At 43.2% G+C, this 16969-nt stretch overlaps 1 protein-coding gene across 1 annotated transcript; it reads left to right on the top strand.

Annotated features, from left to right (window-relative positions):
• Positions 1-3279: 3279 nt before the first annotated feature.
• On the top strand, positions 3280-15800 carry IBA57 (iron-sulfur cluster assembly factor IBA57). The gene is made up of 3 exons (XM_084621475.1): positions 3280-3708; positions 6705-7051; positions 10606-15800. Exons 1-3 carry the CDS (start codon positions 3380-3382, stop codon positions 10998-11000), a joined length of 1071 nt encoding a protein of 356 aa, XP_084477601.1. The 5' UTR covers positions 3280-3379; the 3' UTR covers positions 11001-15800.
• The last annotated feature ends 1169 nt before the right edge of the window (positions 15801-16969 follow it).

Genomic DNA, 16969 nt, shown 5'->3' with positions numbered 1-16969 from the left:
GACATTATAACTTATCCTAAAACAAAAGGGTGACCATAATCAGTCATAAGGATTGTTCTGGTCTGTCCCTGCCTTAACATCAGTATAGACACTGGCAGTCTGTCAGATGCATTTCTACCAATGTCCCAGAGGGTCATTCCTTTCTGCTATTCAAAAAGGGTGGCTGGAAGGATGAAATCATATCATACGTTAATTCTCACAGTACGATTATAAAATCCTGCTCCTACACCAATACAAGGGCTATGCACCATTTAAGGTCAAGGTCTGCTCCCCATCAAGCAGCGGAGGGGAGATGCACTCAGCACCTGCAGGATCATTCTCTTTTATACCTTTGAGTTCAGTGGAACACTAGCATTGTGAAGCTCACGTGTGGCTGCAGCCCTGATATGCCTCTTATCACAGTGGTCCCCACAATTTTCAGCATTGCACTCCCTCTCTGCCCCCTGTGAGGGCTGGCCCAGGCCCCCCTGAACATTCCTCCATTCCCCCTTAGGGGGGCACACCCCACAGTTTGTGGGACTCTGTCCTATCAACTCCACAAGGTCCCAGGTGACACTGTGAGCTAAGGCTCTTGTAGTGTAACTGTAAAAGCTGATTCTGCATTCACGCTGGGACCGACATAATTTACATTTAAATACAAACTAACTCAGCCAACATCGCATTCAAGAGGTTGATTGAAAGAGATGAAGGCTGGGAAATGCAGAGTGAAGCTGACACTTCGGCTATGTCTACACTTGCAGAGTTTTTGCGCTGTCAGTTTCAACATGATAGTAAACTGGTAAAAGAAAAGTGCTGGCTTGTGTACTCACTTCCACAGAAAGAAAAGGAGTACTTGTGGCACCTTAGAGACTAACCAATTTATTTGAGCATGAGCTTTCGTGAGCTACAGCTCACTTCATCGGATGCATACCGTGGAATTCATCGGAATGCATCCGATGAAGTGAGCTGTAGCTCATGAAAGCTTATGCTCAGATAAATTTGTTAGTCTCTAAGGTGCCACAAGTCCTCCTTTTCAGTTGCTTCTGATAGTTCTAATAAATTAATTTTGTCTTTTTTTCCAGTTTTGAATTTTTTTCCTCTCATTATACAGCTGAGATCACAAGGAATAACTTTTGCTGCAAAACTTCAGTCAGGTAATTTTTGCTGTCTTGAGTTAAACATATGTGTTCTGAGCCTTGGTATGAAGAACAGAGAATAAGCTTCTGGGGCAGGGGGAGGAGGAACAGAGCGTAAGCCTTTAGAGATGACTCAATAACATTTTTTTAAATCTGGGAGATGAATTCCACTGTAATGCATTGGAGTTTAAAGCAAGGCTATCATAGCTCCTCGCATATATTTCCCCTGGAGTTAGTCTAGTATTAATGAGCCAGGGAATGGTGATTTTTAGCTCTCACCTTCACATTGGCAAATCATTTTGACAAGACGCATACATCAGGGGATTTTTTTATTTCAGAGTGAAGTAACATAACTCAAATTCCAATCTTATTAAACATTCTGTACATTACCATCAAATACCACTGTGTGTTAGCAAAGAAGCTGTTGATAATGTTCAACCTCAGTTTTCATTTAAGCCTGGGGGAGTAGCAAAGAGCTTAGAGTGCAGCAGAAAGCTTGGGAAATGCCGGAGAACTAGCATGAAGAGTCAGGCATCCAGGAAGGCAACTTGCAGAGCATTAAAACGCAGAAAGTCAGGAAGCAGAATCAAAGAGAGAATTAAACAAGGCTCAGGGAGCATATGAGGAAGAGGTGTTTAAAAGAATAGTGGGGAGAGACCCCAACAGAAGGGAAAAGCAGCAGCAGAGAGCTAGGGAGCAGTAAAAAAAACCATTGGAAAAGCTTAACCCTCTGAATGGTGGCATTTTCCAGTGTACTAGTGACTGAGTACTTAGGAAGATTTGTATGTACCTGCTCCAGTGATTAAAAGGAACAACAGAGAGGTCTGGAAAAGATTAAGCAATACATTGAAGATCCAGAGGGACAATGGAAACGGACAAGCAGGGAGAGGCCCTGACCGCACAGGAATCATAGCACAAATATTACATTGATTTTACTTGAGGCACTTCCCTTTGCTTCTTTAGAGAAGACGTACCTCAGTTCCATATGTGCACTATGACATATAAATAGGACCCGATCTTCAATTCCTTGACAGCTGGAGAATAATGTAGGTTTTATGTGAGCCCAGCAACCACATATCCTTGCTCTAGAGTTACTAGCAAAGCAATCAATGTCTGAGTTCCTTAGCAGATACGTAGAAACATGTTGAATAACAACCGCAAAAAAAATCTCCAGGTCCAAACCACATCCTCCTCTTCGAAGCCCTGCCACATGGCTGATCAATTCCCAGAGAGCAGGAGAAAGATGGCAAACAGATGATCCCAGCCGTTTTAGTCGGAAGATGGCTCTACACGGTATGCATCCGATGAAGTGAGCTGTAGCTCACGAAAGCTCATGCTCAAATAAATTGGTTAGTCTCTAAGGTGCCACAAGTCCTCCTTTTCTTTTTGCGAATACAGACTAACACGGCTGTTACTCTGAAACTCTACATAGTGTGTATATGTCAGAACTTCACCTACTCAGGACAGGCTTTGCCATTTAATCCTGACTACATAAAAACCAAACATACTCAAAGAAAGCCAAGCATATACTCTTTGTTGAGGTTACGTATGGGCCAGGTGCCAAGTTTTATACCAAAGTTGGGTCCTAGCGGCCTCGCAGCTTGAGCATTAGACTGGGACACAGGAGACCTGGCGTCTAAACCCTGCCCTGTCACTAGTCTGCTGGGTGACCTCGGGCGAGTCTCACCTCTGTGCCTCAGCTTCCCCACCTCTCAACTGGCACTACTGAGCTCCTTTGAGAAGTGCTTTGAGGGGTATGGCTGGACAGCACCCCGGGCTGCTGGGAAGGGGCAGTCTCACCCCACACTGGCTCATGCGATGGATGTCTGCCAGCCTCTCCCGGGGCCACCCGCCACGCTCTGGACGGCGCCAGAGCAGCAGCTGGTACCTAGGCAGGCTGCTGCTGCACGAGGTGGGGGTCAGTGTCAGGGCAACAGGCAGCCACCAAGGCCCGATACTGACTCGGGGTGGGGGTGTGAAGTGAACCAGTTGTGGGGGGCGGGGACAGAGGGCAGGGGTTGCCTGAGGCCTTCCCTCGCTGATGGGGGTCCTGCCCCCACAGCCCCACCCCGCAAGGAGCACTGGGCGTGGCTACCTGGGGAGGGGCGGAGTTAATGGGGCGGGGGGCGGAGCGTTTTGTTACCACGCCCCCCCCGCCGCCGCCGCGCGCTCCGCCTCGCTCCCAACCGGACACGCGCAAGATGGCGACTGCGAGTCCGACAGAGGTAGCTGCCGGCGGTCTGCCCTGACGGGCCTCCGCCGCCATGTTGGTGAGGGCGGGCGCGGCGCTGCTAGGTCTGCCCCGCAGCCCCCGCCCGTGGGTAGGTGGGGGCGGAGGGATGAGGCGGCTGAGCGGGGGCGCCCCTCCCCCACCCGCGGCTGTTCGGTGCTTCCCGCTCAGCCGCGCGCTCCTGCGCGTGCAGGGGCCCGAGGCGGCCACCTTCTTGCAGGGGCTGCTCACCAATGACGTGGAGCGACTGGTGTCGGGTGGGGCGGACCGTCCCCCGGAGGGCGGGGCTCCCCCGCCACGCGCTCAGTACACGCATGCGCTCAACGTGCAGGGCCGGTGCCTCTATGATATCATCCTCTACAGGTGAGACCAATGCAAGGCGGGCGTGGAGGGGGGGAAAGGAATGGGCAAGACTTGGAAGAGACCATTGCTAGAGTCAGTACCACTATTTTGCTCATAGGGGAACTGATGAGTTTGCTTGCTGTGAAGTCAGATGTGGACGCAGTGTCCCTAATGGTATAACTTGGGCAGATTTGGTGCCTGCAAAGTTAATTTAAGACCTGATTGAGCAAAACAATTAAGCCCTGGAAATGGGTGCAGTTTAAATTAAGCCTGTGTTTAAGTATCTTGCTCATTTGGGGCCTTTTTAAATTATTTGGTGTGATTTTTTTAAAAAGGTCACTAAAGTCATGAGCCCACTGCAAATTAAAGCAACTTTACAATAATAAACTTGCTGGCCCATGCCATGGAGGGAGAGATGCCTTTGTTTCACGTTTGCAATGGTGGTTTATTATGCATAACTGTTGGGGAAAAAATCCTGTTGAAAAATGGTGGTGGTCTTTTAATGTCAACTAGGTATAGCTAATGTTACAGGGCCTGAACTTGCCTATGTCCATGGTCAACTTTATGATAAAATCAATGGGACCACTAACTGTGTAAAGTCAAGCTGGGACTTTTTAACTGGGAATTGGTCCTGCTTCGAGCAGGGGGTTGGACTAGATGACCTTCTGGGGTCCCTTCCAACCCTGATATTCTATGATTCTAAGCGCACGTGTAAGTCTTTGCAGGATCCGGGCCATATCAGTCCTACAACATGCATTAGTTTAGCTTTTCTTGTTCATTTAAAAAAAAAATGGTGGATGAAAGGTCTCATCTTTCCCCGTTTAAATTAATTTGTATTGTTTTGTTCTCCCTTCACTTCTGTTCTTCAGAGGTAATTCCTGTCACTAGTATTTAAGAATTTTTGTGTATTTCCCATTTCACATACAATAATCCCCCAAGATGTTTCATGCAGTTTATCATAGTTACATGTCTTTTTTTTAATCTGTAAATAGTGCCGGCACAATGGACTCTTGATTGCCGGGTGGAGTCTGTACGCATTAGCACAATGTAAATAAGTAATAATGAGGTGCCTGTTCCTAATGCATCAATCACTATAGTACTGAAGCACCAACTCTAAAAATGTTCTATGATGATATACGAACATATTGGCTCTAATTTTTCCACTGCCTTATGCAGTCATTTACATCTGTGCAAACTTGGTTTAAACTGCTACCAGAGTAGAATGGCAACATTTCACAACTCCTTAACATAATTGTAAGGAGTGACAAATTGGGCCCTTGGATATTCTCAGCTCAGTTATTTTTATTACTTAACATTTATATTGTGGTCGTGCATAAAAGGCATAGAGAGATCAGGCCCCATTATGATAGGCACTGTACAAAAACATACAGTTGTTGCCATAACAAGTGGATGATATGAACAAGCAGGCCAGGGTAGGGGAAACAGGATAACTAATATAATAGAATGTGTGCAGTTCTTAGCTATTCAGTAGTAGTGATCACAGGCTTCATCTTCCTAGTTGTTATCAGGTTACAGTTTAATCTACACGTTATGGAAGGCGTAATTTTGAGGAGGGACTTCAAGGAGGGCAGTGGTGGATTTAGAGTTAGTGGGGCCCTGTGCCACCCTCATTTTTGAGGGCCCCCCTTGGGGACCCAGTCAAGGAAAAGGCATTCTCTCTTATCTCCCCCACCCCATTTTTCATTATTTTTTCCGTCATCCTCCTCCTATATTATAAGTAATAGGAAGTAAATGAAAATAAAGTGAGGTATCTTGATTAGGGCAGGAGGTTGGGGTGCAAGAGGGGGTGTGGGGGTTGGGCTCTGGGAGGGAGTTTGGGTGCTGGGTGTGGGCTCTGGGCAGGGGGTTGGGATGTGGGAGGGGGTGAGGGGTGTAGGCTCTGGGAGAAAGTTTGGGTGCGGGCTCTGGGCTGGGGCAGGGGATTGGGGTGCGGGAGGGGTCAGGGGGCAGCATTTACCTTGGGCAGCGCGGCTCCCAAAGCAACATGCATACCCCTCTGGCAGCGGCTCCTAGGCGGGCAGGGGAGGGGAGGCTAGGGGGTTTCTGCACGCTGCTGCATGCAGGTGCCACCCCCACAGCTCCCTTTGGCCATAGCCAATGGGAGCTGTGGAGGTGGCGCTCGGAGCGGGAGCAATGCGTGGAGACACTCCCCCCAGGGGCTGCAGGGACATGCCGGCTGCTTCTGGGAGTGGAGTGGTGTGGAGGGAGGGAGGGAGGCAGCGCGGGCAGGGAGCTGCCTTAGCCATGCTGCTGGCATGTCTCTGCGCGCCCCTTTTGGGGAGGGGGGCAGCAGGTCTTTGTGCACTATCTGGGGCAGGAGCAGTGTGTGGAACCTCCCGCCCCCTGCCAGGGGCACGCAGAAATGTGCCAGCAGCCAGCCGCTTCCGGGAGCGGCGTGGGGCCACGGCATGCAGGCAGCCTGCCTGCCTGAGCCCTGCTGTGCTGCCAGCCAGGACTGGGGGGCACGTTGCCAGATGAGATTTATCCTGCATTTTGGGGACCCCCCTGTCATGGGGGTCCCCGTGCCACCGCACTGTTTGTTTCATGGCAAATCCGCCTCTGAAGGAGGGTAAAATGATGGCTTACTGGGACTGGGAGTCTTTTCCCACTCATTGAAGGGGGGCAGGTATGGGTGAAAACACATTTGTCAGAGCAGTGGAGAATTGGGTGCTCAGGGCTGGCATCGTTGAGAGCGAAGGCAGGAGTTTACCTTGCAATAATAGAATAACTTGGATAGGTTTGGTGGGACTTGGTGAATCTACGTCTAGATTTCCATTCCTATATGATTTTACAATTTTGTTTGTTTTTTTTTTAACAGAAAAAATTATGGTGCAAATATTTCATAGTTGTCCAAAAGGTTGAGTACTGCCCATATCAGCACCAGTAGCATTCAGTAAATTCTGCATATCATTGGACTTGGCTCTGGATTAAGGTAAAAAGCTCTGCTGAAACTACTTCTTCTGTTTCTTTTAACGTTTTATGTGTTACTTTTTCAGGCTTCATGAAAGTCAAGAAGAGGAACCAAATATCCTGCTGGAGTGTGACTGCTCAGTGCTGGATTCTGTTCAAAAGCATTTGAAATTGTACAAGATCCGGAGGAAAGTAGATATAGCCCCCTGCCTTGATCTCTCTTTGTGGGCAGTCATCCCAGAGGAACAGTCTGGAGATGTTTCCAGTATCCTTGATAAATGTGCAGACAAAACTTTGGTTTTAACTCCTGATCCAAGAGCAGAAGTCATGGGTTGGAGATTGATTACAAACAAAGAGGAAAATCCACTAGAAATTGTCCCTGGAAGTCATATAGGAAATATTAGCGATTATCATAGGCACAGGTACAAACAAGGTAAAGCCGATTTAAGTTTTATACCCTAGTGTATTAGCAAAATGAGGGAGATGTATGTTACTGTGAGAATTCCATACTCAAGATCTAATGCAAGACACTAGAAGTTAAATGCTAATTATTGGATGTCTGAATGTGTTTGCTGACAGGGTAGTAAATACAGCTCTTGTTTAATACTTCTGGACTAAATTTGATTTAGCAACTATAACTATATTTTGAATACAGTATCCAGCTGCTGGGGTTTTTAATACATGTATGGATGTGGGCATGCCTATAGGATTACTGGTTTCCATATGGTCAGACATTTTTGTGGTTTGAGTCATTTTGATTATTTTTGGAATATTAACTGTGCTTGCTTGCTTGTTTGCCTGTTGCTGTGGGGGAAAAAAACAAACAAACTTGGCCTGTTTAGTAAAAATGTATGACTGGATTCATAAAGAAATTTACGATCAAAGCGATATGTATTTGCTTTGAGTTGGTAACTAAGATACTGCAATCTCATGTGTGTGGGTTCACCATTGTGCCCATGCAGAGCCCTATTGACTTCCATGGGACTCTAGCCAGGCATCAGATGAAACGAATCACTGGACAGGAAGTTGCATTTAATGTGGGCAAAGGGAGAAATGTAGTATATATTCTTGGTTCTTCAAAGGGGCTAATTTCCCAAAGCTGAGGAAAATTATGAGTGAAGTTGATGGAAAGGGAAAATTTAGACAGAGAAATGTGAATTAAGATTGAGAGTTCTTTAAGAACAGTATATTAGATGGCCAAAAAGCCACGATTCCACAATCAAGAAAAAGGACAATTTTGGCCAAAAGTCTATCCTGGTTCAGCTGCAGAGCAAAGACAGTAATTATAAATAAAGCAACATATAACCAAAGGAAAAAGGAGGAATAGATAACTTCTAATTTATATTTATTGTTATTAAGTGCGGATAATAAGGGGAGTTAAAGTCATCAGGGAAGAATCTATGGCTGGCAGGGCTAAGGACAATAAGGAGATTTTACTTAAAATCAAATATATTAGGAACAAAAGAAATCCAAGAAATGGTATAAGCCCATAGATGGAGATGGTAAAATTATTAATAATGATGCAGAAAAGGCAGAAATGTTCAATAGATATTATTTTCTGTATTTGGAAAGAAGCAGAATGGTGTACTTGCATCATATACGTCTGATGAAGTACTTTACATTCTATTAGTAACTAAGGAGGATATTAATCATCATCCACTAGATATTAACCGGCCTGGATAACTTGAACTCAAGGGTCCTAAAACAGTGGGATGAAGAGCTCTGCCCACTGATGTGAATTTTTAATTAATCTCGGAATGCCAGGGCAATTTCAGAAGACTGGTAGAGTGCTGATGTTGTGCCAGTATTCCAAAAAGGCAAGGAAGATGATCTGAATAACTATAGGCTGGTTAGCTTGACAAATCCTAGGCAAATGAATGGAAAATCTGAAATGAGATTCAATTGATAAAGAATAAAAGGATAGGAATATAATTAATGCCAGTCAATGTGGTTTTATGAAAAACAGGTCTCATCAAACAAACCTGATTTCATTCTTTGAGATTACAAGTGTGGTTGACTTCTGTAAGGTAATTGACTTAGTAATGCATGATATTCTGATGTAGAAAAGTGAGCAGTATACAGTGTCAGCAAAGCACTAATTAAATGGCTTAAGACCTGGCAAACAGACAGATTGCAAAGTATTTGTCACTGGGAAATCATCACTAAATGGGGTTGGTCCTAGTGGGATTCGTGCTAGGCCCAGTGTTATTCAACACTTTATCAATGATCTGGAAGTAAATATAAAATCGCTGTGGCCGACACAAGGATTGACAGAGATAAATAATGATGAGGACAGGGCAGTCATACAGACTGGATCTGGAGCACTTGGTAAGCTTGGCACATTCAAACAAAAGGTATTTTAAAACAGCCAAATATGAAGTCAGACATCGAGAAACGGAATGTAGGCCATATTTCCAAAATGGGGGACTGTATCCTGGAAAGTAAACAAACGTAATCCTTGAGTATAAGGGAGAGTAGTGAGAGAGCAGGAGTGGGGAGGTGATTTTGCCTTCATGTCTGGCATTGGTGAGACCAACACGGGAATACTGTTGTCCACATATTTTAAAAGATTTTGAAAAACTAGAGAGACTGCATGAAAGAGCCACAAACATGATTTGAGAGCTGGAGAAAAATGTCTACTATTAAGAGTCCTAGAACTCAATCTGTTTAGTTTATCAAAAAGAAGATGGAGAGGTGACACAATTAGTGTATAAGTATCTTCACGGGGAGGAAATGCCAGGTACTAATGGGCTCTGTAATCTAGTGGAGAAAGGCATAATATGAAGTAATGGCTGGAAGCTGAAGCCAGACAAATTCAAATTGAAGATAAGGCACAAACTTAATAGTGAGGGAGGCTGGTTAACCACTGGAACAAACTACTAAGGAAAGTGCTGGATTCTCCATCTCTTGTTGTCTTCATATCAAGACTGGATGCCTCTCTGGAAGATACACGTTAGTCAAACATAAGTTATTGGGAGCAATACAGGGATAACTGGGTGATATTTAATAGCCTGTGATATACAAGAGCTCAGACTAGATGATCTAATTCCCCTCTTTTGGCCTTAAACTTTACAGGGTCTGCCCTTCCAAATCAGATTACAGGACAGTATCAGAGCCTGTCTTAACCACAGTTCTAGGTTTAAAAAATAAAGAAGAGGACTTGCAGCCTAATTTTCATAGGTACTGAGCACCTGAAGCTCCTACTGAAAATTAGTCTACTATTGGATAATAACAGGAAGTACTTCAGTTAAACTATATTTTTACCTTAAGTATTTAATATATTAGAGTCTGAGCTCCTACAGTATAATGAATCTGTGGTCATAATGAAGATGGGTGCATAGTTTTTAATGGACCCACACTGAGTATTTCCTTTACTAATCTGTCATCAGAAGTTATTTATATTGTCAAAAAGGAGAAAATACTAATGTTTCCATAAAGCTGTTATTAACTAATTTGATGTTTTTTATTTCTCTGTATGCCCTGACTTTTAAGATAAAACATATAATTGGTCTGTTTGCTGAAGAGGTATTTTCATTTGACCATCCTATGTTTATTACATAGCTTTTGACCAAAAATAACACTTTTTTTTACCCTAAAGTCTACTTATGTGATTAAGGTGAGCAGGATATGGCCCTTTGTATTAAATGTATACAAGTTCATTTGGGTCCAGGTTTTGACTGCCTGGTTTTGACTGCCCTCCATTTCAGTAGTGTGCTTGTGAATGCTCAAAACGTCAGCAGATCAGGCTCTGATACAGCTTTTTGGCTCACCTTTTAAATCAGCATTTGCTAGCCTTGCTCAGTTATGACTCGTGATTTCAACTTGGGTCTCCAACCAAAGTATTGAAAAACCAATAACTTCAAACTATTTCTACCTTTTTTTTTTTTTTTCCAAATTACAGTTTTCAGCGAACAAGATGGATGCTAAAAGTGCTATATATTGTGAGAGCCTGACAAAACTTACCAGTTACTTCTGTTTTCCCCCCAGGAATAGCTGAAGGTGTAAAAGACATCCCCCCAAGAGTAGCCTTGCCACTGGAATCCAACCTGGCCTACATGAATGGCATCAGTTTTACCAAAGGCTGTTATATTGGGCAGGAGTTAACAGCCAGGACCCACCACATGGGTGTCATCCGCAAACGCCTATTGCCAGTGCAGCTTTCAGCTCCTTTGCCATTGGGAAGCATTCCCGAGGGTGCTGCAATCTTAACTGAATCGGGAAAGTCAGCTGGCAAGTACCGCGCTGGTGGAGATGAACTTGGCATAGCTTTGCTGCGATTAGCTAACATAAATGAGCCACTTCATATCAGTTTACCAGGCGACACTAGTGTGAACCTTACTGCATCTATACCTAACTGGTGGCCAAAAACTACCAACAAATAAATGAGGAATCCTGTGTGGCACATCTGCCTTACTTAACAAACTTTGTCTGATAGGCTGGGAAATTCATTCACTCTCTCACTCCCTTCCATCATGTCTTCCTTTGTCTTTACCTTTTATTTGCAGAACTTGAGCAGTGTGTATTACAAAAGGGTCCTTGGGAACTGGGCCAAAAGGCAGAAGGAACCTGATGCATCATCGAGTCATTGACAAATCAAGGGCTAAGTGGAGAAGCACATAGGAGAACAGAGAAATATTCAGCAAAATCTTGTAAAGTTCAGGAGCAGGAGTTTCTGCTGCTTGCTTCCCCTTAAGGGAGAGGTGTATGGGGAGGGAGATTAAGGAGACTTGGGCTGTGCTGGGCAACTAGGCTCCGTTCCTGAAGATCCTTGACCCAGCCACAGCACTCTTGTGGCCCATCCTCTCCCTCTGTGACCTGTACCATACTTCCCTCTCTGAAAGAGAGTGAAGACAGGCCAATTATTGCTGGTTGTATCAGTCCCATGGGAATTTGCATGGTACAGAGGAGATCTCTATACTGACTTCCACTAGCTGATTAGCTCACCCAAAACCAAGGACCCACAGCTCTGCAGAGAGGGACTTCTGTGGGCTCTGGAACCATAGAGGAGCCTGTCACAGAGACACTGCTCCCCAGCTCTGTGTCTGGGAGCTTTGCTGGGAATTTTTGGTTTCCTCCCATGACATAGTGGATGGTTACATATAGCTTGAAGAGTCTCTTTGGGGCAGAGGGAGGAGGCTTGGCATGGGTGAGGAATATTAAGGAGTCCAGTGGGGCTGCTAAGGAATCCAGCCCCTACTCTATGTGAGGTGCCCTGGGTTTATTTGGGTGGTGCTGGATCTGGGACCTGCTGCCCTCCATTGGATGGATCAAAACTTATTCTGAATATAGTGCTGCATATATTGAAATGCTGAAAGGGGAGGTGGGAATAGGAATTTTATCACAGTATGTGTCAAATGTTTTTATATCGGATTATTTTTGTGGTATTGTAAGGCTTTTTAATAGCAGTGTGCTGCCCATTTATTTCAATAGCGTGTGTTTTTGCTACACTCTGGCTAAAATGTTCACTGTGAACGTTCCTTGCATCAGGCTTTCTGCACCGCTCCTAAATTGCTGATTGATGAGAGCTTTTTCTGTCATTACTGTTAACTCTCTCTGAAGGAATAGGAATGGATTGTACTCTGTCTGCATTTGAAATAAGAATTTTGCTTTTAATACTTGACCACATGGGCGAGCAATGTATGCAGATGATGTAATATCAGTATGTACTCTACTGTTGCAAGGTCAGCAGAGGGAGCACAATGGTCAATAGTATACCCACAGCTGCCCTGCCATGGCCAGGATACTGGTAATAAAGGCCTGGGCTATGCACAAGTTCATGTCGGAGTGTGATATTTACTGAAATAGGTACGCCGATACAACTCCTAGTTTGCACACAATTATACTTGTATAAAGATGCCTTCCTCATCCTTTATGGGAATAAACTATATTGATATAAACTTTATACCAGTATAATTGGTTTAAATTTGTCAGCAAATGTTGAGGTTTTGGTTGGCAGAAATCACAAATAAGGGTACGTATATGCTAGAAATGCTACAGTGATACAGGTGTGCCACTGTAGTTTTAGGCACTTGCTACAGCCACAGAAAGGGTTCTTCTATCGATGTAGTAAATCCCCCTCTCTGAGAGGTGGTAGGTAGGTTTGACAGAAGAATTCTTCTGGTGACCTACCACTGTCTACACTGGGGCCTAGGTTGGCTTAACTATGTTGCACAGGATGTAAAATTTTTCACAGTCCTGAGTGATGTAGGTGAGCTGACCTAACTTTGTAGTGTTGATGAGGCCTGAGTGTAGACGTATGCAAAACTGTGCTGCCAAAAGGAAACTTTCACTGGCAAAACTTTCTAGTGTACACCAGGTCTAAGTGTAGCCATGCTAAGGAGGTTGTACCACTTTAAATATACAAGTATAGTTAATAGTTAAAAGAGTACAACTTTCTGTGTAGACAAGCCTAAATAAAGGTACTAAGAACACATAAAATATTAGGACCATGTGCCTTGTGATTCTTAAAAAAAAAAAATGCCAAAAACCTTCAGGAGGCAGCCAAAACCCCAGGCGGTATGACTGTTCCCACACAATCTCTTCAAAGCCAATGAAGGGACATGTCCCCTCCCCAAGGTGAGATGTCCACTCCTTCCCTGCCAACATGAATCTCAGCCCCATAGAGGGCTCTCTCTGGGGGATGGGGGACAGTGCCACAAATATGCATGAGGGAGTAACAATCCTGCCTTTGATAAGAAAATGCTGAGTAGAGCCTGTGCAGTGCCCTATGGATCTGAGGCCTGCTTGCCACCCACACTCCATGCCCTGTTCTTCCCAGCTGTCTAACTCTTTTGCCCTAAACTAGGGGGTTTTCCAGGCCCGCACTTTCCTCACTGCTTCACTACTGCCCCCATCCTCCCAACAGCTTCATGTGGCCCCCAAACAAGGGCTTCGGGTTAGTCCCTGCTGCTGGCTCTTACTGAGGGTTTCTCTAGCCACCTTACTTCCTGAGTGCTCAAACCTGCACCCAAAAATTTGGGGCCCCTTTGACTGCTGCTACTTCATGTTGGCTACTGCTGCTTTTTCCATCTTTGCACCTCTTTCCCCCCCCACCCCACTCAGGGCCGCCTCCTTCCTCACTCCCTCTAACCCTAAACTAATTTATAGAAGCTGTGTGTATTTTTTTTAAGTAAATAATGTGAACTCAGAAGTGAGATGTGGGGAAGAGGAGTGAGGGGGATGAATGAGTAGGGTCCTGATTGAATGGGTCTGGAAGGAGCCCAAGATGATGAACTAGCCCTGTTTAATATTTGTTTGAAATAGCCATTGTCCAAAGAGCATTTCATCGTTGCCTTGCTGTAGCCATTACTGTGAAGTGAAATGTGTATGAAAAATGCTTATATTCGTTAAAACTCCTCAGGCTTGCTGTAAAAGAAATCTGTGGAATTACTCATTAAAAGTTAGCTATGTCAATGATTTAATATTGGTGCTTCTGTGTGATTGGCCTGTAGGTTAGGTGGAGTTGCACAGACAAAGGTCTTTTATTTTTCAGTGATAGTAGTACGTTATGTTGGCAGATGTGCTTGTCTTCACAGAAGGGTTCTGCTCATATGCCCACTGTAGTCAATGTGGTCTTAGCCCATTCTGGATCAATGTCAAGAAGTTAAATTAAGCATCCTCTAACTACCAGAACAGGAAGTTAAAGATGAACTGGAAGGCTTGTTACCTGTCAAGACCAAGTTCACTTTCTGCTGTTTCTCCTGCAAAGGATGATATCATTAATACCTTAAAGAACAAGAAGGTGCACAAGAAGGGTTGTTTTAGGTGGTCAGTAAGGCAGCTCCTTGTGCTTTTTATATAAATCTCCACGTGCAGTTTGGGATCATCATTTTTCTTAATTAAAAAAAAAATAGTTTTTTCTTTAAAGATTACCCGTTACTATTGGACAGGAGCAGGGTAGCTGCAATCTCTTGGCCACTGTTGTGCCTCCCTTCTTAATGCCAGTAAAACTACCTGTGTTTTAACTAGCACTGATCTTGAAGACTTGTCTTATTAACCGTGTATGATGAGTGCCAAGTTTGCCTGACAGACATCATTCTGACGCTACAAAACTAAAATGCCTTTGGGATATAAGAAAATTGATAAAGAATCATAGAAATGTAGGACTGGAAAGGACCTCAGTCTAGTCCAGTCCCCTGCACTGAGACCATCCCTGACATGTGTTTGTCTAACCTGTTTTTAAAACCCTCCAAGTAGTAATATTATTTGTGTTAAATATTTAAAAATAAAAGCATCTATTAAGGCACAAGAGGAATTGGGACTATAAAAGATAAAAGGAATCCTTCGCAATGACAGCAATTGTCCCAGTATTCTTCAGTTACAGATAGGGTTAAAAATCTAATTATCATTGTGAAATAAGTTACCTTTTTTGTTTGTTTGTTATTAAAATGTTTATTGGCAGCTCCCATTTGAAGTGTTCCATCCAAGCTTTTCTAAACTTAACCCAAGTGTTAATCTTGATGAGTGTACTGTTGTGCAGAAGTACTCCAAGTTGTCCAAGGTAATAAAAGTCCAATTTAGCCTGTTACATAAAATTGTTTATAAAGTCAGCAAAAGTTAGACACTGTTTTCTAGGGTTACATTTTAAAAAATGTTGACGCAGCTCGAAATGGCTACCTTCTTGTTTACCTATTAAGTGAGAGATCAAACAGACTGTTAATTTCCAAACTTGGTCAAATAAACTTAGTCAAATAATAATTACTCTATTTTTGCTGAAAGTCTTATCATGAAATCGATCAATGAGACATATAAGTGATGCTTGGCTACTTACCCACGAAGGGAAAAAATGAAAAAAGGCCTCTATTTTCATTTATTTTGGGCAAGGATATTTTTGTGCGATTGAAGAATTGTTTGGCTGTGGTATTGACATAGGAATGAGTCCCTGAAGAGTCTTTTTAGTGCAGTCTTTTTAGATTATGTAAGATTCCTCAGTATCAGTCAGTTCTTAGGTTGCTTATAGAGTTTTTTGTTTTATTTTTTTAAGCTTGAACTAGAAATTAATCTGTAGTGCTTTAGACTTTCTGGATTCTCTGAATGTGACAAAGGAGAGACAGTGTAGAATATGCTTATGCTGGTTTGTCAAGAAAAGCTTTTCCCTCCGCCACCAATTGCGCAAGCTCTTCTCAGAATATTTATATGGTACTACTGTATATGCACCAGGAATAAACACAGTTTCTTCTTTTCATGGGAGCCGTATCTATTATTTCAGCTACATACACACATTTCTTACTGCCTCTTAATATGTGAAAGGCTTTTATGTTACCAAGGGCTGGATATATATATATATTTTAATAAACACAGATCACAATTTTCAAATGTGGATGCTTAAAGTTAGACACCTAAACACATAATATACGCAACTAACTGAAAGTGGCTTGATTGTCAGACATGTTAAGCAACACCCATTGGTATCAAAGGGAGCTGTGTGTGTTCAGTACTTCTGAAAATCTAACTGCTTTAGTTACCTGCTTATTCATGCACTTAAGCACTTCCAGTTAGGCACCAAAGTTAGGAAAAAATGGCTTTGCTTGTTATGAGGTTGCATTGAAATATACCTTACAGGTGGTAAATAATTAGAGGTACTCTATTAATCTTAAAATAAATTATTAGACTGACTGAAATGAAATAGATAACTCTATTACTCTCTGGAGACATATGTAATTTAAATTAAATTTAACCTGAAGTGGTCAAAAAATGGAAAATAACCAGTGGACTTCTTTTTCCCTCCACTGTTTTTCACATGAACTAAAATGTTTGTTTTCTCACTACGTCTTTCAATGACTAATCTCACCAAAAATTAAGAAAACAACCACTACAGAGAGAAAAACACATCACTGCAAGCACACTGCCACTAAAACACATTATTAAAGGCAGGGCTGATAGGACCACCTATTATTAAAATTGTTCAACACTTTCCATTATAAGACTCTGTTTTCAGTTTCTTATAACTTTTGCAAACTTTTACTGTCTGGGCTGAAATTTTCCATGCCAGGTTTCTGTGGCCAGTGGTATCGACTAAATGTTTGCGGAAATTTCAGCCACAACAATTAATCCATTTCCAAGAATGATGCTAGGGAAAAATACATTGTTTTGCCTGTTAAAATCTAGCACCTCCATGGGGAAAAAAGATAACAAAGGCTCTACTGGGATAGTGCTTGGGGTCTCCTACAGACCCCCCCCAGGATCCTGTTTGGATATGGATACGGAGCTCTACTATTTTTAATGAAATAAATGCTACTGGGAATTGAGTGATTATGGGAGATTTTAATTTCCCAGATATAGTTTGGAGGACTAGTGCTTCTAATAATGGTCGGGCCCAGATATTCCTCGATGTGAAAGTCAACAGATTGAT

This window comes from Lepidochelys olivacea (genome assembly GCF_965140295.1).
Source record: "Lepidochelys olivacea isolate rLepOli2 genome assembly, chromosome: 2".
In the NCBI taxonomy this organism is placed as follows: domain Eukaryota; kingdom Metazoa; phylum Chordata; order Testudines; family Cheloniidae; genus Lepidochelys; species Lepidochelys olivacea.
The sequence above is the reverse complement of the archived record's forward strand: the minus strand, read 5'-3'. Positions and strand labels throughout refer to the sequence as shown.

Bases quoted from the DNA above. Each gene is read 5' to 3' on its own strand.
- IBA57 (XM_084621475.1), top strand. From the start codon at position 3,380: ATGTTGGTGAGGGCGGGCGCGGCGCTGCTAGGTCTGCCCCGCAGCCCC. The intron at 3,709-6,704 runs GTGAGACCAATG...TTACTTTTTCAG, and splicing joins TATGATATCATCCTCTACAG to GCTTCATGAAAGTCAAGAAG. The intron at 7,052-10,605 runs GTAAAGCCGATT...TTTTCCCCCCAG, and splicing joins TAGGCACAGGTACAAACAAG to GAATAGCTGAAGGTGTAAAA.